The following is a 27,911-nucleotide window of genomic DNA, read 5'->3' on the forward strand; positions in this document are numbered from 1 at the left end:
GGCTATAGATTGACTGTGTTCACTGCCTTTGAAACATACTTTCAGGAAAAAAAAGTATTGCCCCATGGTATCCACCAAGCTCTGTCCTGTATACCTCTGGAGGAAACAGCCTGAAAAATGAAAAGGTCTCACGGTAGCCAGGCCAAGCCCTGGACTTCTGAAAGACCTCTCACAGTAAAATGAGAGTGTGAAACAGCAGGAGGCTGAGAAATGTACTGTGAAGAATGGAGAAAAAAGAAACAGCCTTACAAATAAGCACATTTGGAAAAAAAAAAAAAAAAAAACAGTGAAGGATTTCAAAAGATCAGTCCTAATTTAAGAAAGAAGCATGGGTACCTTATCATTTGAACCTAAAATAATATACCCAGGGCAAGACAAATTTCAGAAGACATGACACTCTTGAAATACAGAATTTTATTTAGAAACTGTTTAAAGTAGCAAAAAACCCTGTCAAGACAGACCAGGTGGAAAATGGGTTCCCAATAAAATGGAATTTTAGGGCAACAAAAGTCTAAAAGGCCACAAAAGAGAAATAGCACCACTGTTATTTGAACAATGGCTAGTTACTTGCATTTTTTGGCATTGTTAATCACTGAATCTGGGTTTTCCTCTGAATTCCACACAGAGCATGCACTACACAACAATTTTATCATAAAATACCTGCTTGCTACACACATTTTAGGACAAGCTACCACCAGAAACAAATCAATACAAATACATCAGGGGCAGAACAATCTCAGTAGTGGGTAACACATTTTGCAGAATTCTGCCGAACAAAGGAACTGAATAGGCTGTGGGCAAAGCAAATGAGGGAGTTAAGGAATGAAATATTTTAAATATTAATAATTAACTCAGACATGGTACTGTATTTTCTGCAAAAGAAAATTAACATTTAGTAACACGCTAACATTTTTATCTCCAAAGAGATTAGTGCACTGGCAAAGTATTCCGATAACAGTGGAGGGCTGTGGACAGCAGGTACCGAAAACACCCAGCCTTGCAGATCCCAAGGTAGCAGTGGCCTTCCTTCACTGATCACTCCCTTTGCCAGAGGTCCAGAAAGAACTTGCAGCATGATCACCTGCCTGCTGAACTTCCACTCTAAGCAGCAAACTTTAAGGAGCCAAAGAGGGGTCCCCAGTGGGCAAGGGGAGCAGAGAAGAGCAACATGTTAAATGTAAACTTAAAAGACAGTAAAATGGGACACAACCCCCATTCAAATCCCAGAGATGCGGGCAAGTCCCCAAAAGTAGTTGTTAGATTTAAAAACTGGACACACCTCACTTCTAAAAAAAACAACGACAACAACAACAAAACACAGTACATAGAAATATCAGGGATAACTGGAAAAATCACCAGAAAAATGTTCTATGAAAATCAAGCTCTTCGACTCAACACATCTCAGGGCTGAAACACACCCTCTACTCATCCAGGCAACAATGCCTCTTGCTTCTTATTGGGATGCAACTGGTCAAGGACACTAAATGGCTTTACAAAGCAACTTTTCAAACTTTCCTTTTGGGCCAAGGTCTGGGCCTATGAGGATCAGGCAGCCCCGTGAGGGCTGGGAACAGCAGGTCCCAAAGGTTCCAGGTTCTGGCCTTCCTTCCCAGACGCAATGTCAAACACACAGAAGCTCCTGTCATGTTACATTTTACATTTTGAAATATGGAAGCATCTTTTAAATACTCTTAAGGCATTTATTTATTAAAATGTTCTCTGTCAAGATTTCACATTAGCTTAAAATTCAAACCAGTCTTTACACTTCTCTACTGAGGTCTCCCCCTTCTCCAGCCATCAGTGCTACCAGCATCCACACAGTGAGCCCCATGGTCAGCCTCTTTGTTCCCTGGGTGAACCAACTAGATGTTAATACTGCTCTGCTACAAGGTAAAAGTTCCTAACTCAAACTTATTGGAAAAGGAGTGAAACTTCTGCAAAGTGCACTTTAAGAAGAGGTACTTTTTGCTTATGAAAAGAAACCAGTGAGTCCTCTAAGAATAATAAAAGGGAATATTTTACAGTTAAGCACATGATTTGGAGTGAAGAATTCGGATGATGCTCAGCTGGTCCAGGCTGTTAATACTCTTCTTGTTCCTCCTGCGGGCCCCCTTCATCAGGTATCACGAAGCCTTCCTGAAATGGGAAAATGAGAGGGAAAAGCTATTACTCAACGCTGAATGAAAGATCAGTTTCTACTGTGGGTTCACTTTCCTCATATTTAAAGCCTCTCAAAGTCAACGGTTCTTCCTGTCTTTACCACACACTTGGCATTTAATGGCACAAGGCCAAGTGACCACTATTTTATTAGTTAGGCAGTGGAATCACATCCCACAAAAGGCAAAAACTGAGCACAAATTTACTCTCAATCTTTCAGAGGTGATGGATGTGTACACTGTCTTGATTATGGTGATGACCTCACACATCAAGCTGTACTTAAATATGTGCCGTTCATTATGTCAATAAAGTTGTTTACCCTCAAAAATCCCTGAAGTCACCATAAGGGTGCCATACCATCTCCTCTCAATAAACTGTCCACACAGCCAGCTTTTCCTTCATTCATTCTTTTGCCTGCACTTAGGAACCATGCACACATGCTACTGCAGGTGTTGTGGGTGTTCTGTTTACCCAAAACACCCACAACACACATAATAGCTGCAAGGCTGAGCCAACATCAGAAGCAAGGGAAAACATCACACCCACGGCTCCCACCTCACACTCACTCCAGGGCATCTGGCATGTGCTAATGGCCACACTACCATAAGAATTTAGACTTCCCCTTCAACCCCCATCTTTTTTTCAACTAAATATCTATGGCTAAATTTACTTAAGCTATGACTCTACTAAAATAATACTCAGACTAGATCAAGGACACCTATATCTTCAACCCCTTTGTTTGTATTATCTGGCACAGAGCAAGTCCGAAATAAGGATTTATTGAACAATTATCAACTTTTCAGTCATCTGTCTTAATCCCCCCAAATTCACTGGATATGTTTAGAGCACACTGTTAGTAACAGCATTAATGCTGCCTTATATTTGTATACTGCCACATACTACGAAACACATAGACATATACTGTAGTTTGATCCTAAAGACCTTGCTAGGCATGTAGAAGAATTATAATTGCAGCCATTAAACAGTGGACACAGCAAGATGTCAAAACCTAAATCTAGGGAAAATCAGTTTTCCTTGTTCAGCTAACACAGCATGATTAATATCAGCAGATTTGGCTGTGTAATACACATGGATCCCAAGAAACTTGACCACAAGGCACTTTGGGGAAATAGCAACCAGATACACTCCAGGTTGGGAGGAAAAAGGTACACTCTGACAGCTGTGGGCAGCAGACATCAAACAGGGGCCATGTGCCTGGTTCTCCAGGGCACACCTAGGGCCCTATTAAAAAGAAGGCAGCACCTCAGGCTGAGGGGTCCAAGCTGAAAGGGGTGGAGTGGGGATAGCAGGGTTAAGAGCACCTTGTGGCACTCATGACCTATCAGTGGTCACAAACTACAGAAGCAGGGCAGCCAGCCACCTGAGTGTCCTATGCCTGCCTCAAAGGCTCACAGATCTCAAGGCAGAGGCTGAAGCTACGCAGAGGTGCCCTCTCTGGCTGACTTTAAGGGTCAAAGATGAAGTCTTTTGATGAATGTTATGCTGAAACACAGCAAGCATCAGTACTGAGTTTGCCGAAACCAACCAGATAAAATTTTTCTATCTTCTCTTAGGTGGCAAAATGGCAAGAAAATATCCTCATGTCAACACGTACATCTGTGGCATAGAGAATGTCCACAATCCTCTGCAATACAGGGTTGTTTTCCCCCTCGTTCTCCTGGCAAATCAATTCAATGTTCCTTAGCTTTCCAAAGTAGAAATCTCTCTCTTTCTCCAAGTCTTCGACGGTAAGTTTCAATACGTTGACCTGCACAAAACATTAGAAAGGGTTAGACACCTGGCATTCATGCAGCAACAGCATATCAGATAAACTTCTAACCCAAAAGGAGATGTGGGCTTTCATCAAACTCTCTAACAAGGACAAAACCCCACTTTAGTTTAATGTCAATTTTCTTCAGCCCCAGATAAATAACATGGGCTTGTTCATGGCACCCTGACTATAACAATTCCCAGGAAAGGACAGGCTATATCACGGAACATGCAGGAACTTCTCAGGGACTAAGACAAGATCAAAGAGAAAAACCCATGGGAGCCTGAGACAAATACAGAAGCAGAATCCACAACCTGGCCCAGCAGAGTGGCTGCCCATCATATACTGAGTCCTTACCAGGGCAGTTGGTCAATCAAGTTCAGGTCTTTCTGCAAATTGAAGTCAATGGTAATAAGAGAGGGTCTGGTCCAAGGGAGCAGGGTAAAAATGATGAGCCAGGAGGGGAAAACTATCTAAAGGTGACTAATACTAGCCAAAGACAGCTAGCACTGAGGCAGGCCTGGGCATGGAAACTCAACGGTTCTTTCTCCCCCCAATATGTTGGGGCTAGAGGGTGATCCATGACTCAAAAGAAAAGCAACCTCTGATGAGAGGATCCCTGCATCACTCTCTCTCCCAAGAGAGTTTCAAAAGGGAGAGAAGACAGCAGAGGCAGGGAGCAGACCCCACCACATTCCACCACTAGCTCCCCTGAGCATCTTGTCAGCTCACACCACTTGTACTGCAGGATCCTCCAGGAGCCCCACCGAGGGACTCTAATTTCCACAAAGGGGCAATGAACAAATAAATCTCAGTGCTTGCGCCAGGACTCTATCCAGCCACAAGTAATAGAAGTGGTAACAACTCTCACAGCCCTTTGTGTATTTTAAGCACAGTATGTCTTCGTATACTCAGTATACTCAGATCTATGAAGTGAATTCAATTTAACTCTCACTGAATGCAAATTACATGGCATAGGATGCAGCATAAAATCCTCACAGGCCTTACAGGCTAGCGCCCCATGGAAGTAGCAGGGAATTCTGAGAGCCAGAAGCACCAGAGAAATCTAGTCTACCTTCTGAACTTCTAGCTGCAAAAACAAGCACACAGCTTATCCTGCTTCCCTGATGGAGAAGCCAGACCCAACCGAAGGGATCAAATCCTGTCCCTTTGTAACCTGCAGTTGAGAAGCATCCAGAGATGATCCAGGAGCAGGTGACTTGAACCACCAGGACCATTCTGTCAAAGACTTAATTTCAATGTTCAACATCAAAGGCCTGAAAAGACCAAACTAGAATCAAGGTTCTAGACACCCTCTCACTGTTCCTTTAGCAACCACAGAAATCACTTTTAAAAATAGCTGAAAGGATTTCCCTGGCGGTCCAGTAGTTAAGACTCTGCGCTTCCAATGCAGGGGGCATGGGTTCGATCCCTGGTGGGGGAACTAAGATCCCACATTCCACACGGCCAAAAAATAATCAAAAAAAAAAAAACTTTTTAATAAGTAAAAATAAAAATAATTGAAAGTTTCAATCAAGTACTAACACCACCTAGTCACCAGCAAAATGAAATCATCCACCTGCCCCCACCCTCCCCACCCCTGCTTTAACTGCTATTTGTTGCCTTTCCTTAAACTATCAGTCACTCTCAAAGTGGAGTGAGTACAAGAAGGGGACAAAAGGGCAAGAGTAGACTATCCCCAGTAGTGGAAGCTGCCTTGGATCTTCAGCCCAAGGTCCACGAGCCAGGGAAGAGGCCTTCTAGTCACATGAGAAGTCAAAACAGCTTCACGAGGCACGGTGGCTTGGAGTCCATCTGTACACACACGTTACACTAGTGCCTCCCTCACAAACCCACTGAACCCTTCTCTGGCCTACAAATCAACAAGGGCACCAGAACCCACAAGGCCAAAGCAGCAGCCCTCCTTGACATCACTCGATAACTATGAATCCACAAGAAACAACACGCATACACTAAGTCATCAGCTTTCATTTAGCACTCCTCTAACTGCTTATTTATAAGGTTATTAAAAATCTGTGGCTAGTAATCAGCATCACTCTTAGAACACTCTCTTATAGTTAAGTAATAGCTGTAACCTAAGAAGCCCAAGGAGAACGCTTTGGGCCTGCACTGGCCAATACGGTAGCTATAAGCCACATGTGGTGTTTTGAGCCCTTGAAATGTGGCCAGTGCAATTGAGACAGGCTGTAAAGATCAAACACACACTGGATTACAAAGACCTAGTACAATGTTCAAATGTAAAACATCTCACTGATAATTATTTGTAATGATCACATGTCAGAACGCTAATATTTTAGATATATTGGGTAATGTGTTATTTGAATTAATCTAACCTGTTTCTTGTTACTCTTTTCAATGTGGCTACCAGAAAACTTTAAGTTCGATATGTGCCTCACATTTCTGGTTTACATTCTATTTCTACTGAACAGCACTGCTTTGGACTAAAATCAACTAAAAGAACATTTCTCCAGGATGACTTAATAGTGTGGAATCATTGCAGATCTCTCAAAGTCTATGAACACCACAAGGTAATTTATGTAGAATACACTGTTCTCCTCTTAGTCCACCAAGCCCATGTGGCTCTACTTTCCCCACATCAGTCGTGTCCCCCAGACCTCCACACCTTTATCAAGGGTCACCACTTCAAATACTTTCAGGGTTAGAGACATCATGTAAATGAGCCATGGGAGTCAGTAACAGGGTGTGCTCAGGACTTTGGCAACCTGGAAAGAATCTAAAATCCTTCATATTAAAAAAAAATAATAATAAAAATCAAAACCCTGTTCAGGCCAAACAAATCAGTTCTGAGGCAGGGCTGGACCAGCTGGCTGTGAGCTAGGTCCATCCAAACCCCAACTCAGGCTATTTAACCTCTCCAAGCCGCACTGTCCTCTGTAACACTTCACACGGCTGCTGCAAAAATGAAAGAAAATGCTTAGTAGAGCACTGGCGCTCACACTCTAAAAATGGTAGTTTTGTTTTTGCTATTAACAGTTGCGTATTTCACCAAAAAAAATCTAACTCCTATGAACTTTTCAAACATACTTCAGAACCTATTTCACTCTATCAAGCCCACAGACAAGAACCATAACAATCACAACTGTCTTTCATCCACTGCTATTTACCCCATTTATCCCAAACACCCTTCCAGGTACTTGGCAAAACAACAGCTCATGAAATCCGCTCAACTACCGTGACCAAAGTATTAGCCCCACTGCATACGAGGCAGTGAATTCGGAGAGGTTAACTGACTTGCCCCAAGTAGAAGTTAAGTGGCAGAGCCAGGATGCACCCCAAATCTACTCAACCCAAAGCCAGTGCTCCCTCACACCGGACACCAGCTGAACAGCAGTCCCATGGAACCCACTGCATCTTCTCCTGGAGAGCACAAGGCCAACCCAGTGCTGGCTGCCAGGCCTCGGCAATAACACCTCTTTACCCCGTTTCTCACTGAGACTGCTCCCTGTGTACACCTGTGCCTGGACACGAACAGTTACAGGGAAGGCTCCTTATTCTCCAGGACTTACGCACTCACAGTGACAGTGCCCACAGGGTGCTTGAGGCTGCCACAACAATGGGGGTGGTGACCCAGTCACTTCCACGCTCCCAAGGCACCTATGACCATGGGGCACACACAAATCAAAGAATGAAAAAACCAAAAGTGATCTTTGAGCAGGCTTTTGTGTCCTGATTTCCTAGAAGTATGATCTGGGTCACAAGAAGTTCTGGATTAAAGTGAGGCCATGTCTTCCAGGCTTTAGGACTTGGCTTTTAAAAGGAAAGTAAAAGGGTTCAATCCCAAAGTCACAGGAATCACAGAGCATCCTTAATTTTAAATCTGGAATTAATCAAGAGAATCACCCAAAAGCAAACAAGTAAAACAACTATAAGAATTAGTGAGAAAATGTCTAAAAGTCTAAAATTTGTTCTGATCTAGAGACCTCTCCCAAGTACCTTCAGGATATTTAATCCTGAAGATGTTTCAAATCATCGACCTATTAAGAACAGAAAAGCAATAGGCTTTGCATACCAGTTTCACTCTCAACTTGATACTCTAGTGGCCCAGGATTTCAGCAGAGAGACTGCGGAATCTTTTTTTAAATTATCATTTAGAAGGGAAATCTATCTTTTGTCAAAGCCAAAATTCAGGAGACGTTCTCCAAATCCCACAGAACCCTGACAGCGTTCCAAAGACTTTCAACAGGGTTCCATCGTATGGGCAGGTTTCCAAACAGACATGGGTTTCTAACAGAAACAGATCTAACAGCGCTCAGAAATGCCTGGCCCCTCTCTCTTCCATCGTCACCTCCAGGCTCGCAGTGCCCACCAGCTCCAAAGCACTCACATGTGTCACAAGGACTGCTTTGGTATGCAGACAAGGCAGGTCTTCCCACAAGAACACGGACAAGCCTCCCTGGTCAGGGCAGCAAGCACCTTTCCCCCAAGGCGGCTCCTGTCTTGGACACACGAGGTGCCTACCTGCTGCATCAATTCGGCTGCTTCGTCATCCCCGTTCCCCACACCAGGATTCTTCCGCACCACGCCCGGGCCAGCCTTAGGGGTTGCAGTAGTTCTGTGTGTTGCAATGGGCCTCTGTGGAGCTGAGAGGAGCAGAGTTGTTGGGTTTTTTTTTTTAATTGGAGAAATTTCAAGACAAAAAAGAACCCACCAGACAACAAAAGGAGGCTGTGACCAACTGCCCTCCACAGCTATGCAGTGAGGAGACCCAAGAGAGAGAGCCCAGCATGCAAGACTGCACCCCATGTTTGCCCAAAGTGGTTTTTCATCCTGGCAGCACATTTAAGTACCAATTTTAGCCACGATATTTCGTGCTGTGAATAAGTCTTTTGGCGTGGCCTTTTTTCCGCTGGGGTGGACAGGACTATCATCTGAAAGAGGCAAAGTCATCCTGGTACATACAGATGATCTACCTTAACCCAGCTCCAACCACATCCACAGACAGGGCAGCTTTATGGAGCAAAGGAAAACTTCAGGCCAGGAACTCACAGTCCCAGCTGTTGTGGGGTGCCCACAATTCCCCATCTGGAAAGTAAGGTGCCTCCTAACTCAGAACCTCAGGCTCCTTGGACTGGGAAGATGAGGGGGTAGAGCCTGCTTTCACCACTAATGACTTCAAAACCCCATCCCGCTTCCCTTTTAAAAGGTGTTTAGAAGGGTTAGGAGAAAAAAGCAGCACACTGACCAGTACTTAAAGATTTCTCTCAGTATGAATGGCCAAAGCAGACAAAGATGAGGAAAAAGCTACAAGGGGCCAATCTATCTACAAGTTAAAATAATTAAGAATAATCAAGAATGGGCTACCTCAAGGTAAATTTATCATTCATGATTTTATTCATTCAGCAAGTATTTTGTAAAGCTTGTACATTATGCCAGGCTTAGAAATATCTCATTCTCCTGACATCCCAAACTGTTCAATAACCATCAGGCCTTTCACCCACAGTAACAGGCATTTCTGCTGGAGGATCTCTAGCATATGTTTAACCTGAAGATTAAATACTTAATGCAAGTCTCCACATGCCTGTTAGCAGCATCTGAAACATGAAATGCACAGGGTTATCTATGCAGTTCCCCATTCTAAGAAGCTAAAGAATAAAAGTACTCAATATTTGGAGAAATCTGAACCCTCATACACTCTGCTGATGGGAAAACAGAATGATTCAGTCACTCTGGAAAACCATCAGGTAGTTCTGTCAAAGGTTAAACACAGAGTTACCATATGACCCAAGAATTCTGCTCCAAGAGTATATACTCTTGGAGACAACCCTCAGAATGGGAGAAAATATTTGTAAATGAAGCAACTGACAAAGGATTAATCTCCAAAATTTACAAGCAGCTCATGCAGCTCAGTATCAAAAAAACAACCCAATCCAAAAATGGGCAGAAGACCTAAATAGACATTTCTCCAAAGAGATATACAGATTGACAACAAACAAATGAAAGAATGCTCAACATCATTAATCATTAGAGAAATGCAAATCAAAACTACAATGAGACATCACCTCACACCAGTCAGAATGGCCATCATCAGAATATCTACAAACAATAAATGCTGGAGAGGGTGTGGAGAAAAGGGAATCTTGCACAGTTGCTGGGAGTGTAAACTGATACAGCCACTATGGAGAACAGTATGGAGGTTCCTTAAAAAACTAAAAACAGAACTACCATAGGACCCAGCAATCCCACTACTGGGCATATACCCTGAGAAAACCATAATTCAAAAAGAGTCATGTACCAAAATGTTCACTGCAGCTCTATTTACAATAGCCAGGACATGGAAGCAACCTAAGTGTCCACTGACAGATGAATGGATAAAGAAGATGTGGCACATATATACAATGGAATCTTACTCAGCCATAAAAAGAAACGATATTGAGTTATTTGTAGTGAGGTGGATGGACCTAGAGTCTGTCCTACAGAGTGAAGTAAGTCAGAAAGAGAAAAACAAATACTGTATGCTAACACATATATATGGAATCTAAAGAAAAAAAAAATGGTTCTGAAGAACCTAGGGGCAGGACAGGAAAAAACACAAAGACGTAGAGAATGGACTTGAGGACACAGGGAGGGGGAAGGATAAGCTGGGACGAAGTGGGAGAGTGGCATGGACTTATATACACTACCAAATGTAAAATAGCTAGTGGGATGCAACTGCATAGCACAGGGAGATCAGCTCGGTGCTCTGTGACCACCTAGAGGGGTGGGATAGGAAGGGTGGGAGGGAGACGCAAGAGGGAGGAGATATGGGGATATATCTATATTTATAGCTGATTCACTTTGTTATAAAGCAGAAACACACCATTGTAAAGCAATTATACTCCAATAAAGATGTTAAAAAAAATTTTTTTAAGAAAAAAGAGTATATACTCTTGGATATATACCCCAAGAGAAAACATATGCCCACACAGAAACTTGTATATGAATGGTCATAGCAGCATTGTTCGTAAAAGCTAAAAAATGAAAAGAACTCAAATCACCATCAACTGATGAATAAATAAAATGTGCTACAACCATACAATAGAATGTTATTTGGCTATAAAAAGGAATGGAGTACTGATATATGATATAATATGGATGAACCTTGAAAACATTATGCTAAATGAAAGAAGCCAGACACAAAAGACTATGTATTCTATAATCCCATTCAGAAATGTTCAGAATAAGTAAATCCACAGACAGAGAGTGGATTAGTAGTTGCCTAGGATTGGCAGGGAGGGAGGAGGGTTGGGGGAAAATGGGAAGTGACTGCTATTAAGCACACATGAGGTTTCTTCTGGGGGGTAATGAAAATGTTCTAAAACTGATTATGGCAATAGTAGAACACACCTATGAATGTACTAAAAACCATTCAATTGTATACTTTAAGCGGGTGAATTGTATGGTAAGTGAATCAGAGCTCAATAAAGCTATCAAAATTACAAAGTACTCAATGTCCCTCGCTACCTACCAGATGGATCAGCCTCTCCCTCAAGGTACTACGCGACCTTAACTAACGTTCTTGCCACCTTCTGAGGAGGAGTTAGCACCTGCAGAACATCCACCCTGCCCCAAAGTATATGTTCTGTGAGTGTACTGCTGCAAACAATTTGGGGAAACCTACCAGGACAAGACTTTTAAAGAAAGTGTCTAAAAACAGCCTCCCCCGGACTCCTAGATTCTGCTGGCAGCAGAGAACTTAGCACTCTAGGGAGGGCAGGGAAGCCGTGAGTAAGTGCAGGAAGCTGGTCTGCAGACAGAACAATGACGCAGAGCCAAGAGCAGTCCCCAAGAGACCTAGAAAGCTCCTTCAGTTCCCGGGAGTTCAGGTATGGTTGCAACTTCCCATCCGAGGGCTCTAAGATGAAATGCCCTTGTGTTCAAACTAACTCTCTTTTATGTGAGCTAACCTGAGGGACTTCTATTCCAACTAAAGTGTGTTGGCCAAATCGATACAGTAACTCATTCAGGCCTCAAGAACAGCCCTCTAGGGGCAAGTACTGAAATTCCCCTTTTACAGAGGAGGAAACAGCAGGGTAGAGGTGAAGTGATTACACAGGGCTCCAGAGATCTAAGAACACACACAGGGCCCTGATGCCACAATCCATGCCTGGGCCATGTGGCTGGGCTTATGCTCTTTAAGCTCCCTAAGCCTGCAGCTACCCAATTCCTTCTGACTGAATACTCTAAGAATGAATCTATTTGGAAATGGTATTTTTTGTGTGTGGGTTTTGGGGGGTTTTTTGGTTTGTTTGTTCGTTTGTTTTACCTGCACTGCTAGAGCTGAGAGGTTTCTTCGGTTTGTTCAGAGCTGGAGCAACAAGGGAGGGGGCCACCGCAGTTTCTTGACCTTGTCTGGCAGCTACAGGGTCATAGTCTTTCCCATCATAGTTTGCATCAAAAAACTTCTTGAACCACTGAACGAATTCAAAATTGTCCTGAAACTTTCCTTTTACTAATTTGTCCACAGGAATTATCTGCAGAGAAACACAAGACTATTTAGCCCAAAGCAAGAAGAAGCTTCTGGCAAGCATCAAACACGTCCATCAAATCAGTATAAAGCTCTGCCAAAGGAGAAAAAAATAATTTAGAGGCAAGAACTAAGTGCTAAGTAAGCCCCTGGAAGTTTGTAGAGCAAGTTTCATTCAATTTGCCTTCCACAGAGAACTTAACAACAGCCAGTCCCTCCAAGTCCATCAAAAGAAATCAGAAATGCAAAAGAAACAAGTATCATAAATAAGTCACATATACACATCCAAACACATCCTAAGATATGTCATTCCACTGTAAAGAGTAAAGCTCCCATGGAACTTGCACGGCCACGGTGCCTGTCACAAGGTATGAAATCCAGAGCACAAACTAACCACAGGCATCCATGATGAACTGTGCTAAAAAAAAATTCTGTCTTAAAAATAGGTCAACGTACGGAATCAGTCCTGGGATAAACGTCTACAAAATGGTATGTTTTTCAAGTAATTCCAATCCTATTAAAACATACTTTAAAGGACCTATAAGTTTTTTATTGTACAAGAAGACTGTGTTATCAGGTATTACTTCCAATGGTGGGACTGCTGGCCAGAGCTTAACTATCTTTTAATTCTTCAAGGATTCCAGTTACAATCTGAACTATATCCACCCATCTGAGCAAATAATTTTTAAAAAATTTCTCTGTGTGATACTGAAACATTTACAAAAAAATGTTATGTCCGTAACTCACAATCCACGAGTACAGGGGGTGGGGTAGAGGTATACATGAAACAAAACTGGCCCTGAGTTGATAATCACTGAGGTACATGGGAAATCACTGCACTATTCTAACTTATATACTTCAAAATTTTTCCTTATTCAAAAAAATAAATTCCATAAAAAGAAAAAGAAAAATTACTGCGTATAATAAGCTACACCTAGTTTAAACTATGCCTGATAACTAAATGATATTCTTCCAACACAAATGTGTATTTTATATATTGTACAGAGACAAAACTAAAATAAAAATAAGACTGATTTCAAAGTAAATAAAAACCAGATACAGCAGCAAAATAATCAGGGGACGATCACAAGCTTTACTAAAAAAAAATGCCCCACTCCAAAATGGCTTAAAGGATAAGCCCTTCTAATGGGGGGGGAAACTACTTAATTTTGCAATAATCTGTTATCTACTAAAACAAAGCTATTTACCCTAATGAAGCTTGGTGGTCTGTGTTTCTGGTAGCTTCAAATAACCTTGGGGGCAAAAGGGAACATTCCAGCACCTGCCAGCCATCTTCTTTGTACTTTGCTATAAAAATCAAGTAGTTCTAGAATCTTCTCTATTAGAGCTACTTATTCTACCATATGGTATGCTTTACAGAAGTAAATTCAGAGATTAAACGAGTTAGACCTCAGACTAATAGAGATTTAAACAGTAATAAAATTTAAAAAAAAATCAGGGGTACAGATTTACAGATTGATCTTTCAGACAGTTACCAACTTCATGATGAAGAAAGAAGACCGTAAGGGAACCGGTGGTAGGAGAGCAGAGGGAAACTTTGCTCCCAGTAAATTCTGTTAGCTGGAGACAAGATAACCATATAAATTGGGAAAAGAAAAACAAAATGTCCAAAGTCATGGCCCACAATCTGTATCCTTAGTAATTACCACTAGTTAAGAAACCCTAAATGAAAGAATGAAGTTTACTTACTTTGTCAACACCCATCCTCTTAAAACCTGCTTGTAGTATTTTGAAGTTCTGGATGTACTCGTGTTCTAGCTTAGCTTGGAATTTCACTTTCTTCAAGGCAATGGAGCCAGGGAACAGCATGTCCATAAACTGACAATAGGCAGCCCCTGAATGAGTAACAGAAGAAAATACACACTAGGTCATTAAATGCAGTAGCTATTAAAGCAGCAGGGTGAAAATTTACCCAAACCTGCTTAACCCACTAAATTTTAAAAGTTGTGAAGTGGATCTACAAAACCCCAAAGCTTCATTACCACTTGACTTTGAAATTGATAATAGGACTGTGGTTTTAGCTGGTAAGTTCTACAACACACTTGCAACCTGGAACCCCATGACAAAAAGAAGAATGTTCCCATGAAATTTTAAAACTATTCTTTATAAGAAAACCAGCATGACAATAAAATGACAACTACAAAGAAAAATGAATGTCAGCGGGAGGAGGGATTTCCCCTGTATTTCAAAGATCCATCCTCTGACAAAGGTTTAAAAAAAAAGTTTTTTCTAAGATGTTTGCCTCCCTGAGCTTTTTACATCTCTAAATAAACTTACCTATCATTTTATAAACAAAGTTGAAGAGAAGACATTTTTGTGTTCCTCCATTTAAATTTTTTCAATTTTAAAGGCCACTATAAGAAATTATTGCATATATTTCATCCCATTTGCTCCCCAATTTCACTCCTTCCTCCACTTGCCCATTTTTATCCATCACCACCCCCAAAAGTGTTTTCCTGGCACTTAATATTTCCAGGAATGTTACTTCTCTAATGCCTACCAAAATACACTCTCCTAATACAGGGCAGGCTTCATGTGCACTTACTGTCCTTTCAGGAAAGGAGGCAAGAAATCCAGCGACTAAGCAATAGGTGTTCTGCAGAACGAGGCCGCCTTAATACGCATATTCAACTTATTTTACATCAGGCCAAATTGGCTCCCTGCCAGATCTGGCATAAACAGCGCCATTATCATTATTTTTGGAAAGATACAAAGAAAGCAGAAGCATTTCACTGACCAGAGTGACATGCTTAGTAGAAAGGAGCACCAGAAAGTGAAAGCCTGATTCTTGAGGTGGTTATTTACTCATCTAACAGAAATATACTATGGGAATTATGTACCAGGCAATAAATTAGCAATATTTATGCTTCTTAAAATGGAAGCACTGGGCTTCCCTGGTGGCGCAGCGGTTGGGAGTCCGCCTGCCAATGCAGGGGACACGGACGGGTTCGATCCCTGGTCCGGAAAGATCCCACATGCTGCAAGAGCAACTAAGCCCATGAGCCACAACTACTGAGCCTGCGCTCTAGAGCCCACGAGCCACAATTACTGAAGCCCAGGTGCCACAACTACTGAAACCCGTGCACCTAGAGCCCATGCTCCGCAACAAGAGAAGCCACCGCAATGAGAAGCCCGCGCACCGCAACGAAGAGTAGCCCCCGCTCGCCGCAACTAGCGAAGTCTGCTCAGAGCAACGAAGACTCTACGCAGCCAAAAATGAATAAGTAAAATAAATAAATTTATTTTAAAAAAATAAAATAAAGGAGATTTAAAAGTCATAATTTACCAATTGCAATGTACAGATCTGGTTTGGATCCTGATGCATACAAATCAACTTAAAACACACACACACAGAAGATAATCTATTAAGCATCTACACCCACAGCACTGCTTTACACATGAAAGATATTCTTTCTGAACCAGCAAAATAATGTGCATTTACTAAATTCTCAGGCCATTCGTGGGACTTTCCATTCAAAATAGCAGTCATCTGCTTCTCAGAAAAAAACCTGCTTGAAGAATGTTGTTTTTATTTTAGTGATAGAAGAATCCTTATAGCCATTATAAATGTAAAAACTGAGGACGAGAAACTGTGGCCAAAGACTACAGAAGCAAGAGACCAAGCTTAGAACCAGACCCCAGGTATCCTGACTCCCTGTCCATTGCTCTTTTCCATGTCATTATACACCATATTAGAACACCCTACCCTGGAATAAAGAAGCATTTCCTGAATCAGGGAAGAAAGAGGCTAACCATGCTGCTACAGTCTGACTGAAACAGAGTTAACAAAGAAAAACACTGAGACCCCACTAAAAATAGACAAATCAACTGGACAATTCACACAAAAAAAATGTAAACAGCTGATAAACACATGGGGAGCCAACCTAAGGAAATGATTTTTTAAAAAAATATAGCCTGGCAGTCCAGTGGTTAGGACTCTGCACTTCCACTGCCGAGGGCCTGGGTTCAATCCCTGGTCAGGGAACTAAGATCCCACAAGCCACCAGTGCAGCAAAAAAAAAAAAAAAGTGAATTTAATAAAGTAATACCAATTTAAAAAATACAGCAGGGCTTCCCTGGTGGCGCAGTGGTTGGGAGTCCGCCTGCCATTGCAGGGGACACGGGTTCGTGCCCCGGTCTGGGAGGATCCCACATGCCACGGAGCGGCTGGGCCCGTGAGCCATGGCCACTGAGCCTGTGCGTCCGGAGCCTGTGCTCCGCAACGGGAGAGGCCACAACAGTGAGAGGCCCACATACCACAAAAAAAAAAAAAAAAAAAAGTCAGCCTCGAGACATTTTAACAAGTGAAACATAATCCTATTTTAATTGTAAAAGCAAGAAACAAAACCGACGTACAACATTGTGTGCTTGTATTTGTTACTTACTGCAACAGTCTGTAATAGCAATAGACTGGAAACATACTAAATGTCTATTAATAGGGGACTGATCCAAGGAAATTATGGTACTACACAGCCATAAAAGAAAAGAAAGTGGCACCTGCTACATGGATATGGAACACTCTCCAGAGTGTCCAGTGCAATTAAACACTACCACTTGTGTAAAAGGGGGGAAAGAGAACACACACACAAAATACAGACAGATGGATGTTTCTGCTTGTATACACTCTCTCTGGAGGCCACCCAGCTGACAACACTGGTTACTTCTGGGTTGGGGAACTGGGTGGCTAGTAGATGGGCTTACTTTTCACAGGGAGACTTTTTGTTGTTTATCTTTTTGTTCCTTTTGAATTTTAAACCATTTGAGACTTTCAGTTATTCAAAAAGTATGTCAATTATGTTTTAAAATTATAGAAAATACTGAATGTACAGACAGCTAAAATGAGTAACCTTGGGCAAGCTGTTTAACTTCTCTGTCTCAGTGTCTCTATCTATAAAATGGTGATGACAGTCCTTACCTCCCCCCCACCCCCCCGCACCGAGGTTATATAGGTAAAGCACTTTAGAAAGTGCTTGGCCTATAGTAAGAGTTCAATAAATAAAACCGTAATTAGGGGAAAAAATACAGCTAAACGATAACAATATCACTTGTGACAATACAGCAGATTATGGTTTTCTTCTTAATGTTTCTGTGAAGAAGATCTAATTACTTATAATCAGAAGAAAATAAGTTTCTTGTCTCTTGCTTTAATTAACACCAAGAGGTACTTGAAGAATTAGGCAAAATACTTTAAAGAGATACTTCCTTGAGCAGAGAAGTGACAATAAAAAATGATCTCTTTGAAAGGCTGCAGACTATCTGATACAATAAAAGAAGAGTGGGGGAGGGGAGCCTGCAGGGAACGTAGGGCCCTGTTAGGAGGCCACTATGGCAGCAGCCTGCAAACTGAGAAGGGGTTACAGCCAAAGACCCTGCAGAAGACACAGAGAATTTTGTGAGTTAGCCTAAAAAGATGATTCTCAGGCCTGCGACACTAGAAGAATGGTGGAATTATGGCCCAAAATGGAGTGTCTGGAAAAGGGAGCCAACTTGAGGCGAAAACAAAGTGGGTGAGGGCTGGTCAGGCTCTTGGTCTCACTCTCAGAGCAGCTCTGAGAGCAAGACTGACAAGCTATGTTATATCAACTCGAAGGCTGGCAGGGCCCCACAGTGAGCTAAGAAAAAAGGAAACCTAGCTTTTGCCTGGAAGCATCCAAACACCTCTCCTACTCTGTACAGCACAGAGCTGTGAAGGAGGCCAGGATGGAGGGGAGAAGGCAAGGAAGGGGGATCCGAGAACATTCAGTGAGAGGCACCTGACATGTTCAGAGCACCATGCTGCGCCCTTGGAAAAGCGCAGAGGGGCCTGATCATGGACTGGAATCGAAGGAAGAGAGGAATGGAAAGCAAATGGCACCCCTACCCCCACCCCTTCTTTTGGGCCACACCACCTGGCTTGCAGGATCTCAGCTCCCCAACCAGGGATTGAACCCAGGCCATGGCAGTGAAAGCCTAGAATCCTAACCACTGGGCCACCAGGGAACTCCCTTTTTTTTCAGCACCCCCCTTCTGACACAGCGATCCCATCAGAATCTTTCTCTGCGATCAGGGTTTTTTCCTTGACGACTATCTTTTCAAAATACTTGACTAACTCTCCAAAACAGAGAGACTACGGAATGTAATGAATCTTGAAACAAGCGGCCACTCTGTCACTGAAAGTCATCCTCACCTTATCTCACTACAAGAACCAAGCAATGGCTCACTTCACTGTTGGAGGCAGGGAGCCCACAATGCTGATAAAACTCAGCCATTTCACAGGCAGCCAGCACATGAATAGTGTACGACCTCAGAGCTTTGCCCTCTCAGGGAAAAACCTATTCCTACCTTTCAAAGCTTGGGCTTGATAGAGAATTCTGATCTGCATGACCCCCTGCTCATCAGAGGTAACATCAGGAGGGACCAGGCTCCAGTGTTAAACGTCACTCGGATTCTCCTCGGGCCTCAGTAAACACGAGAATCTGAGGAGCCTCACTTTCTCTCTGACTCCAGTCCCCAGGCAGCAGACCTTTTTCAGGGACACGGTGTCTGCGGCTCATCCTGTTTGGTCTCATCATACTGGAAGCTGAGACCCCATTTCCTAAGCGTCAGTGTGAAACACAACACAACCTTCCACATACTCTGAGAAAAGTCCCACACAGCTCTCAAGAGGTGAACTAACTGTAAACAGAAGTTTGTTTATAAATCACGTGCGTAAGTATTCTGCACTGGGACCTCCCTGGTGGTTAAGAATCCACCTGCCAATGCAGGGGACACGGGTTCGAGCCCTGGTCTGGGAAGAACCCGCATGCCACAGAGCAACTAAGCCCGTGCACCACAACTACTGAGCCTGTGCTCTAGAGCCCATGAGCCACAACTACTGAGCCCACGTGCCACAACTACTGAAGCCCGCACACCTAGAGCCCGTGCTCCACAACAAGAGAAGCCACTGCAATGAGAAGCCCACTCACCGCAATGAAGAGTAGTTCCCGCTCGCTGCAACAAGAAAGGCTGCGCGCAGCAACGAAGACCCAACGCAGCCAAAAATAAATACATAAATAAAATTTTAAAGAAAAAAAAAAAGAAGTATTCTGCACGTTCTACTGGGGAAAAGCCCTTTATCTAGGATGAGAAAAATGGCAGGCAGCAGGCCAAGTTGAAACTCTTCACAGATTTTTAATGAGACAATATCACTATAATTGATAATATGTAATTTACATTTGTTCAACTCTCCTCCAAATGCTTCTTTTCTTTTTTTTTTTTTTTTTTGCGGTATGCGGGCCTCTCACTGTTGTGGCCTCTCCCGTTGCGGAGCACAGGCTCCGGATGCGCAGGCCCAGCGGCCATGGCTCACGGGCCCAGCCGCTCCGCGGCATATGGGATCCTCCCAGACCGGGGCACGAACCCGTATCCCCTGCATCGGCAGGCGGACTCTCAACCACTGCGCCACCAGGGAGGCCCCAAATGCTTCTTTTAAGAAGACAGAGCATGTATACAGCAGAAAGAGTACAGGCTGTGTGGTCAGAAAGATCCTGGGTTCAAAATCAGGCTCTGTAACGTCTAAGCTGTGCCCCGTGCAGTCTCCTCCTGTGTAAAACGAGACTGTGTCCTGCCCCTTGAGAGATGTAGGTTCACCTCAAGGGTCTGGTGCAGAATCAGTATCTGAGAGCTATTTTTACAGGTGAGCCTCACAACAGCGCAAAAGGTGAACCAGATCCTACTACGGAACCAGAACATTATGGGACTCGGGACTTCCCTGGTGGTCCAGTGGTTAAGACTCCGTGCTTCCAATGCAGGGGGTGTGGGTTCAATCCCTGGTTGGGGAACTAAGATCCCACATGCTGCATGGAGCAGCCAAGAAATAAAAATAAATAAATAAGAATAAAATAATTTTCTTTAAAAAGTTATGGGGCTCGTCCAAAGTCACATGGCTCAGTGCAGACTGAAGTCTCTTCATGCCCAGTCCTGACTACTCATGACAGCTCCCTGTCTGAATGAGACAAATCTGGAGCCAGATCAGCACATATACAACTTATCTACATGTGAAATGAGATCTCATTTTTGAATTAACTAAGTGAAATACATCCTGGAGTATATTTATAATAGAAAGAGGTAATTTTTAGGGAGAAACTGCTGGTGAAAAAGCTGGCTCCAATGAAAACTAAGATGACCTCATCTCCCCCATTAATCATGAGGCAAACAAGTGCTTTTAAAAGCCTCCAACAAATGGGGATGTGGCAGTGAAACTGAGGAAATTAACAGAAAGTAGGGGGAAAGCAGCACAGATCTAAGACTAACAGCCAGTGGCTACGACTAACAAAGCAACAGATGTTTAATAAGCATGACTCCTGGGCAACCCTGTCTCACTGTACAACTTTATATCTAGCCTCTCTGACTATCTATAAAACTGAGATTAAATCTCACAGGGGAGGGATTTCCCTGTTGGTCCAGTGGCTAAGACTCCGTGCTCCCAATGCAGGGGGCCCAGGTTCGAGCCCTGGTCAGGGAACGAAATCCCACATGCCACAACTAAGAGTTCACATGCCACAACTAAAGATCCCTGGGCACTTCCCTGGTGGTCCAGTGGTTAAGAATCCACCTTCCAGGGACTTCTCTGGTGGCGTAGTGGTTAAGAATCCACCTGCCAATGACACAAGTTTGACCCCTGGTCCGGGAAGATCTCACATGCTGCAGAGCAACTAAGCCCGTGTGCCACAACTACTGAGACCGCATGCCACAACTACTGAAGCCCGTGCGCCTAGAGCCTGTGCTCCGCAACAAGAGAAGCCACCACAATGAGAAGCCCGCGCACCGCAACGAAGAGTAGCACCAGCTCAACGCAACTAGTGAAAGCCCACGTGCAGCAATGAAGACCCAACACAGCCAAAAAAAACCAAAAAGAATCCACCTTCCAATGCAGGGGACACGGGTTCGATCCCTGGTCAAGGAACTAAGATGCCACATTGCCGCAGGGCAACTAAACCCACGCGCCGCAACTACTGATTCCGCACCGCAACTAAAGAAGCCTGTGTGCCACAAAGAGCCCACGTGCTGCAACTAAGACCCGACCCAGCTAAATAAACAAATGTAAATAAATTTAAGAAAAAACCAAAACAAAAACAACAAAAAAACGAGGTATGCCTGTACACTTCTACAATCATCTGAAAGTTTACAAAACTTAATAAAAAAAAAATGCTGCGTGCCACCACTAAGACCCAACTCAGCCAAAACTAAATAAATAAATAAATAGATAGATTTATTTTTTAAAAAAAGAAAGAAAAGTTGGAAATAACCTAAACGTCCAAAAATTGGGAAGATATTAAACAACTCCACCATATCTATAGAAAGAAATAGTATACAGCCATTAAACGTAATTATTTCCAAGACAGTGAAAGACACTAGAGAATATCCACTATTTAATGTTAAGTGAAAAAAAGCTGGAATATATACAAATATATATGTGCACAGAAAACACCCAAACAGTGGCTTTCTCAAAATGAAACGAGTGGCATTTTTTATTTTCTTCTCTCTAGTTTTCTAAAGGTTATACAATTAGTATACACAGAAACAGAACATGTTTTTGTTCTTGTTTTAAATCATTACCTCTCTGCCGGATTCTTAGTAAACAATAGGTCAATAAAGTTGTGGCTGAAACGGCAAACTTGCCTGAGTTTGGGCTTGTGCTACTTGGGAATAAGAAACGCCACTGAGGGATTCCCTGGTGGCGCAGTGGTTAAGAACCTGCCTGCCAATGCAGGGGACATGGGTTCGAGCCCTGGCCCGGGAAGATTCCACATGCGGTGGAGCAACTAAGCCCATGCATCACAACTACTGAACCTGTGCTCTAGAGCCCGTGAGCCACAACTACTGAGCCCACGTGCCACAATTACTGAAGCCTGCGCGCCTAGACCCCCTGCTCCGCACCAAGAGAAGCCACTGCAATGAGAAGCCCGCGCACCACAACGAAGAGTAGCCCCCACTCGCCACAACTAGAGAAAAGCCCACATGCAGCAACACAGACCCAATGCAACCAAAAATAAATAATAAATAATTAATTAATTAATTTTAAAAAAAAGAAACACCACTGATAAACTAATATAGAACTAGAACAATTATAATTACTGTCCTTAAATAAGTCACTTCAAAACTGGATGCACAACAGTGCAGATGGAGAAGCTGGGACTAAGCTGCAGGCCTCAGAATGGAGCCTCTACAGCGGGAGACGGGGGACACACAGGCCAGAACAGAGCACGCTCTTTTTAAGCACAGTTCCTCTCGGAAGTGGAACCAGGGCAGAGCTGAAAGAAACCGGGCAGCCCCAACACAGAACCTGAACCTGTACCTTTTGCAATCAGATACGGGCCTGTGCATCCCTGAAGGACCCGCAGACTTTCCTGGAAAAGGGGCCTACTGATTTCTCTTACCTGAGCACAACTGTTCAATCTTTGTCAGATTCAACTGCAGAGACTCATTGATCCAGGCCAGCATGTCATGTCGACTGAGGTTATCACTGGTGACCGACGTTGAGTACACATTCACTGCCATCTTCTACACATGTGAGGAAAAGAGAAGGACTCGTGTTATTGGGCAGCAAGAAGGAGCAAGCATTTCCTGGAGTCACCAGAGCAGACCTGTGGGGACACTCAATTTATAAGCCTCACCTTCTTCCCCAACAGGCCAAACCAGAGACACTAGGATTCCAGCCACGAGCCTGGATTTCCATGAATAAACATGACCTGAAATGAACTGCCCAACATCAGCCAGCCTAAAATTCAGGCCCCATTTTAATGTGATTGGTATAAAATTTTAAGCTACAAAAGACACTAAGTAAAGGAATGATTGTTTTATGACGGGAGGCCGATGCACAAGCAAAAATGTTCTCTGCTTAGAAAACGTCAATCCAAGTTTATCCACTAACATATCAATATGTTTACACCAGTTTTCTTCAGATGGTGGGCCTTTGTATTAATTTCTCTTTATAGTTTCCACTATAAAGTTTTCCAAATTTTCTTTAAAGACTATGTCCACTTTTATAATCAAAAAAGTAAATAACCTTTTCAATAACCTAAGTACTACAAGGTGTTGGCAAATGACCTCACAGTGAAGAGACCTTAGTACCAATTCTCTGCTGAGCCTCCTGAAGACAGGGCATCTGAGGGCCTACTAAGCACCAGGAGCTTAGCAGACACTTGTCACTTAACCCAACAACTCACTGCAAGGCTCACTTTATTCTCCTCATTTTACAGATAAGGAAAAAGGTGCAGCACAGAAGCCCTAGGAACTGGCAGCCAAGTCTGCCCGGCCCCATCACCCACATTCTTTCCTCTCCCCTAGAAAATCTGCCCCTCACCTTTCTGCCAGGCTTTCCAATTCAAAACAACAATCAGATACACATTAACTGAAAATGTTTACCAAGCACTGTTCTAGGGACAGGGAAAAAGATATGCAAGAAAGACAAGTTGCCTGTCCACAGGAAGTTCACTTTCTAGTAGAAGTCTGACACTGACCACATACACAAACAAATGTCATTTCAGGCGACCATTTATGTAATGAGGGTGGAGGGGAATGTGGTCAGGGAAAGCCTCTCGGAGTTGATGTTTGAGCTTAAGAATCAGAAGGAGGCAGCCCCGCGAAGATGAGGAAGAAGGGTGCCTACAGCCCAGTGAGCAGAAGGGATAGCAGGAACAGAAGTGGGAAAAGAAGTGAAGAAGCCAGATCCTGTTAGGACTCTGCAGGCCGTGGTGAGGAGTTTAGATTTTATTCTTTAACTGTTAAGGAATCCATTGTGGGGATTTAAGTGGGGTAGAATCACACTCTCGTTTAAGTTTGAAAAAATCACCCTGGGACTTCCCTGGCAGACCAGTGGTTACGATGCCATGCTTCCACTGCCAGGGGCACGGGTTCGATCCCTCGTCGGGGAACTAAGATCCCACAAGGGAAGACTCAAGCAATATGAGACAAGGGGAGGTGTATCCAGATCTAAATGAAATCCCTGGGCAATTACCATGAGGACACATGACTATAAAATATTAAATTTCAAGATGACCTTGACACTTTTAATTTTCCTCATTTCATGTGACATCAATATGACCAACAGGAGGAAAAAGACTCAGAGCAAATTTGGAACCACCATGGGTCGCCATGCTCTCTTGTGGCACTTCATTCCTTCACCTAGCGACTAGCTAGACTTCCCACGTGTCTCCTGCATGCCTCACGAGTCACACAGCTACAGAATGTGAGAGCCGGAAGATGAAGATCTCCCATCCAATCCCCTTTTTATGAACAGAGGTGACTGCGGTCTAGAGGTAAATGACTTGGCAGGTCTGTGCCCTCACATCCCACATTCCCCCATCCCCTGCAGCACTCAGCACACTGACTTGCACACGACGGGCTCAGTAAATGCTACCTGTTTTCAGCCTGGCAGGAGAAAGAAAAATGTGTCTCTGTAAACTCTTTTCAGAAAGCAAACTATCAACACTATTACTTAAACTCAAATGAGAAAACCATGTTATACAAGGAGCCAATACAATTTAGTTCCTGACTCCACTGGGAAATTAATCCCACAGCACTTCATTCAAACCTCTGCAACTGTCATTACCTCTTCATTTCTGAATCATTCCCGGATGAGATCTGGACCAGTAGGCAATTTGCTCCATACCAAGAGCTGAGTATTTGAAGCCTGGGTTTGAACGTGAGGCTGTCACTCATCAGTTGTATAACCTTGGGCAAGTTACTTAACTTCAATACACCTCAGTTATCTTGTGAGTTAATGCTACCAATCTGAAAAGGGTGAGGTGAGGTTTAAATTAGATAATGCACAAAAAATTATTTGGTATTAAACAAGCGCCAGGGCGGGGAGGGACCTTGTCTCACTCATCCTCCTATCTCCAGCGCCAAAAACAGTGCCTGAGACTTGCCACCACCATCTCTCATCTCCATCCACCACAACAGCCATCAAATTAGTCTCTAACTCAAACTGTTTTTACACAGCAGCCAGGGAGAATCTTCTGAATCAAAAATCAGACCAAGTGTCTCCTCTGTTTAAAATCCCCAAATGAATGAATAAATGAAATGCATACTGTGCGCAAAATGCTATTATCAGGTACCAAGGCGAGACACATCCAGACAAAAACCACCACGGTCCCAGGCTGAGCACTTGTAATCTATTTTGGCGACATTCATACATACATACATCGGGTAATGTGTGTGTCATGCTGCCATAAAGTGTAAGCAGCTGGTTAAGCCACGTGTGTCTCCTGACCACACCCCAGCTCAGAAAACATTAATGGCCTTTCATCATCATATAATTCAAAACTCTTTCATTAGCAGTACATTAATACCTAGCCCCATGTGCTCTGCAAACTCCGCAGCCACTAAATACATGGGGTTAGGCACCCTGTAGATGTGCAGTAAACATCCACTAACTCAACTACTTAATTGGCTCTTCCAGGCAGTCAAAACAGAGCCCAATTCTCAGAGCCTCAGCTACAGCTAGTGACAGCTCACTTTTCCTCTACAAGGATCCCACTGCTTGGCCTCAATGGAAGACCCCATGACCACCACGCAAACCTCACCCTCTTAAAAGGCTCCTTGATCCGGGTTTCAAGTGCCCTGAAAAAAGCTCCCCCTTGCCTCTCCAGGTCTCTCTTCTCCTTCAGCAGGTCTCCTAACAGGCCCCCAAACCCACTTTGATTCACTGATGGCTGATGAGCACCTATTACTTTCAAGGCACCATACTGAGCCCTATGGAAAGAGGGGGAGCAAGGTACCACCAGAAAAAAAGCAATGTGACCCTAAGTAAATACTTCACCTTTCCGGATCACAAAGAGCTTACCTGTAAAAGATGAACAATATCTTCACAAGGTGGTGGTGAGGATTAAATGAGAATCTGAGTGAAAGCACAGCATGCTCTAAGCTTCCCTATGTGCCAGAAACCCCTACACACTTTGACACACCACCGCAAAGGGCACATTGGATGAATCATGCCCTCTAGATCTGGTCCTCAGGGAGGCAGCATAATACAGAGGTTAAGGGCCTTGGACTTGAGTCACAGACGTGGATTCAGCCACTTGCTGGACACCATAAAGCAAATCATCTCTCAGAGCCTCAGTCTCCTAATTTGTAAACTGAAGATAATAACTCTTAGAGACAGTGTAATATTAAATGACATAATGCCACACAACACCTGGCACACAGCAAGTGCCCAATTAGCAAACAGCTATTATTACTACTCTTAGAGATACACCATTACAGAGGTGGATGGCAGGCCCGGTGTACCTTCCTTCAGTGGGCCTCAGGAGTCTCATTCCCAAAAGGGAGGAGAGGCCAAGCTCTGCCCTGCAGCACCCCAGGTCAGCTGTGAAGCAGGGACTGAAAAAGCACTGTTCATGTCACCTTGTTATATTATCTTCCCAGTAAGCATATAAAATTATCTTTTCCACGTATTAATTTTCTCATTTCCTGTCTTCCCACCATAATGTAGACTCCTAGAAAGCAGGTCTTTGCCCTCCCGCTCCTGGGTGTATAGTCAGCGCTTAGCACAGTGCCTAGCACCTAGGGGATGCTCAACAAATACCGATGAAGAAAGGAGGAAGTCCAGTGAGCTGGCCTGCTTTTTGCTTTTTTGCTATGTACCACGACGAGAGCTTTCTGCATGTAGTATCTTTGTCCCCCGTTTTACGGATGAGAAAATTGAGGCCCAGAGAGATTAAAACACCTGCCCAAGATCGCACAGCAGGGAATTCAATACAGGTATGAATCCAAAACCCGAACTCTTAATCATCAGGCAGCACCGTCTCCTACAGTGGGGGTCCTCAGAGCTCCCAGCAGGACCCACTTCAACCACACACGCCCCCTACCCGGCCCAGCCACCCCGGAACCTCCTGCCTCCGCCGTCCGGGTTCCACGCCTCGGCCGCGGCCCATAAGCCCCCAAGCCGCCGAGAAGCAGCCCCCACTTCCGGCCCGAGGCCCCGCCCCCCGGCAGAGCGGAGAGCGCGCGCCCCCCAGCCTGGCCCGCGCGCGCCGGGTCACGGCCCCGCCCTTCCCCCACCCGGCCCGAACCGCACCGCTGAGGGAAGCGGCCCGAGCACCGCTCGCAGGACCCGCCGGCGCTCTACCCGCCCCGAGGCCCGCCCGCCCGCCCCCGGCCGCCGCCCCATGCCCGCCAGCCGGCTCACCGGCTCTCGGCTGGACCGCGTCCGCTGCCCGTACCCGGCTCCGGTTCCGTCTTCGTCTCGTTCAAACCGCCTGACCCCGCCCGCCCGCCCGCGCAATGACCTCACACGCACCCCCCCCCCTTTACGCGCCGACGTAAAGGCTCGTCATCGCCCGCCGGCTCCTTTTATAGAGAGGGACTAAGCCGCGCACTGGGGGCGGAGCCCGACACTTGATCGACGGCTGGGGTGCCCAAGGGGCGCGGCGCCGGCTGCCGGGGCAATGCAGCCGCGTAGTCTGCCGCAACCAATGAGATCCCTCCTCGGGCCGGTGTGACTCCGCCTAGAAG

General features: G+C 44.2%; 1 protein-coding gene across 4 annotated transcripts in view; it reads right to left on the bottom strand.

Annotated features, from left to right (window-relative positions):
• The window catches only part of MAPRE1 (microtubule associated protein RP/EB family member 1), a 37,555-nt gene extending 9,869 nt beyond the window's left edge, over window positions 1-27,686 (bottom strand). For 2 of the 4 annotated variants that reach the window (XM_081256973.1, XM_081256972.1), the window contains exons 1-7: window positions 27,586-27,661; window positions 22,832-22,955; window positions 14,124-14,269; window positions 12,213-12,420; window positions 8,429-8,550; window positions 3,773-3,925; window positions 2,033-2,136 (exon numbers count right to left, since the gene is read on the bottom strand). In XM_081256973.1, the coding sequence (XP_081113099.1) occupies window positions 2,080-2,136; window positions 3,773-3,925; window positions 8,429-8,550; window positions 12,213-12,420; window positions 14,124-14,269; window positions 22,832-22,952 (807 nt within the window). In that variant the 5' untranslated portion in view covers window positions 22,953-22,955; window positions 27,586-27,661 and the 3' untranslated portion in view covers window positions 2,033-2,079. Of the gene's footprint in view, window positions 1-273; window positions 2,137-3,772; window positions 3,926-8,428; window positions 8,551-12,212; window positions 12,421-14,123; window positions 14,270-22,831; window positions 22,956-27,585 lie in introns of those variants that run through there. The other 2 variants (XM_081256974.1, XM_081256971.1) reach the window with 2 other exon arrangements.
• Window positions 27,687-27,911: the final 225 nt, after the last annotated feature.

This window comes from Mesoplodon bidens (assembly GCF_964165515.1).
Source record: "Mesoplodon bidens genome assembly, chromosome: 15".
NCBI lineage: Eukaryota > Metazoa > Chordata > Mammalia > Artiodactyla > Ziphiidae > Mesoplodon > Mesoplodon bidens.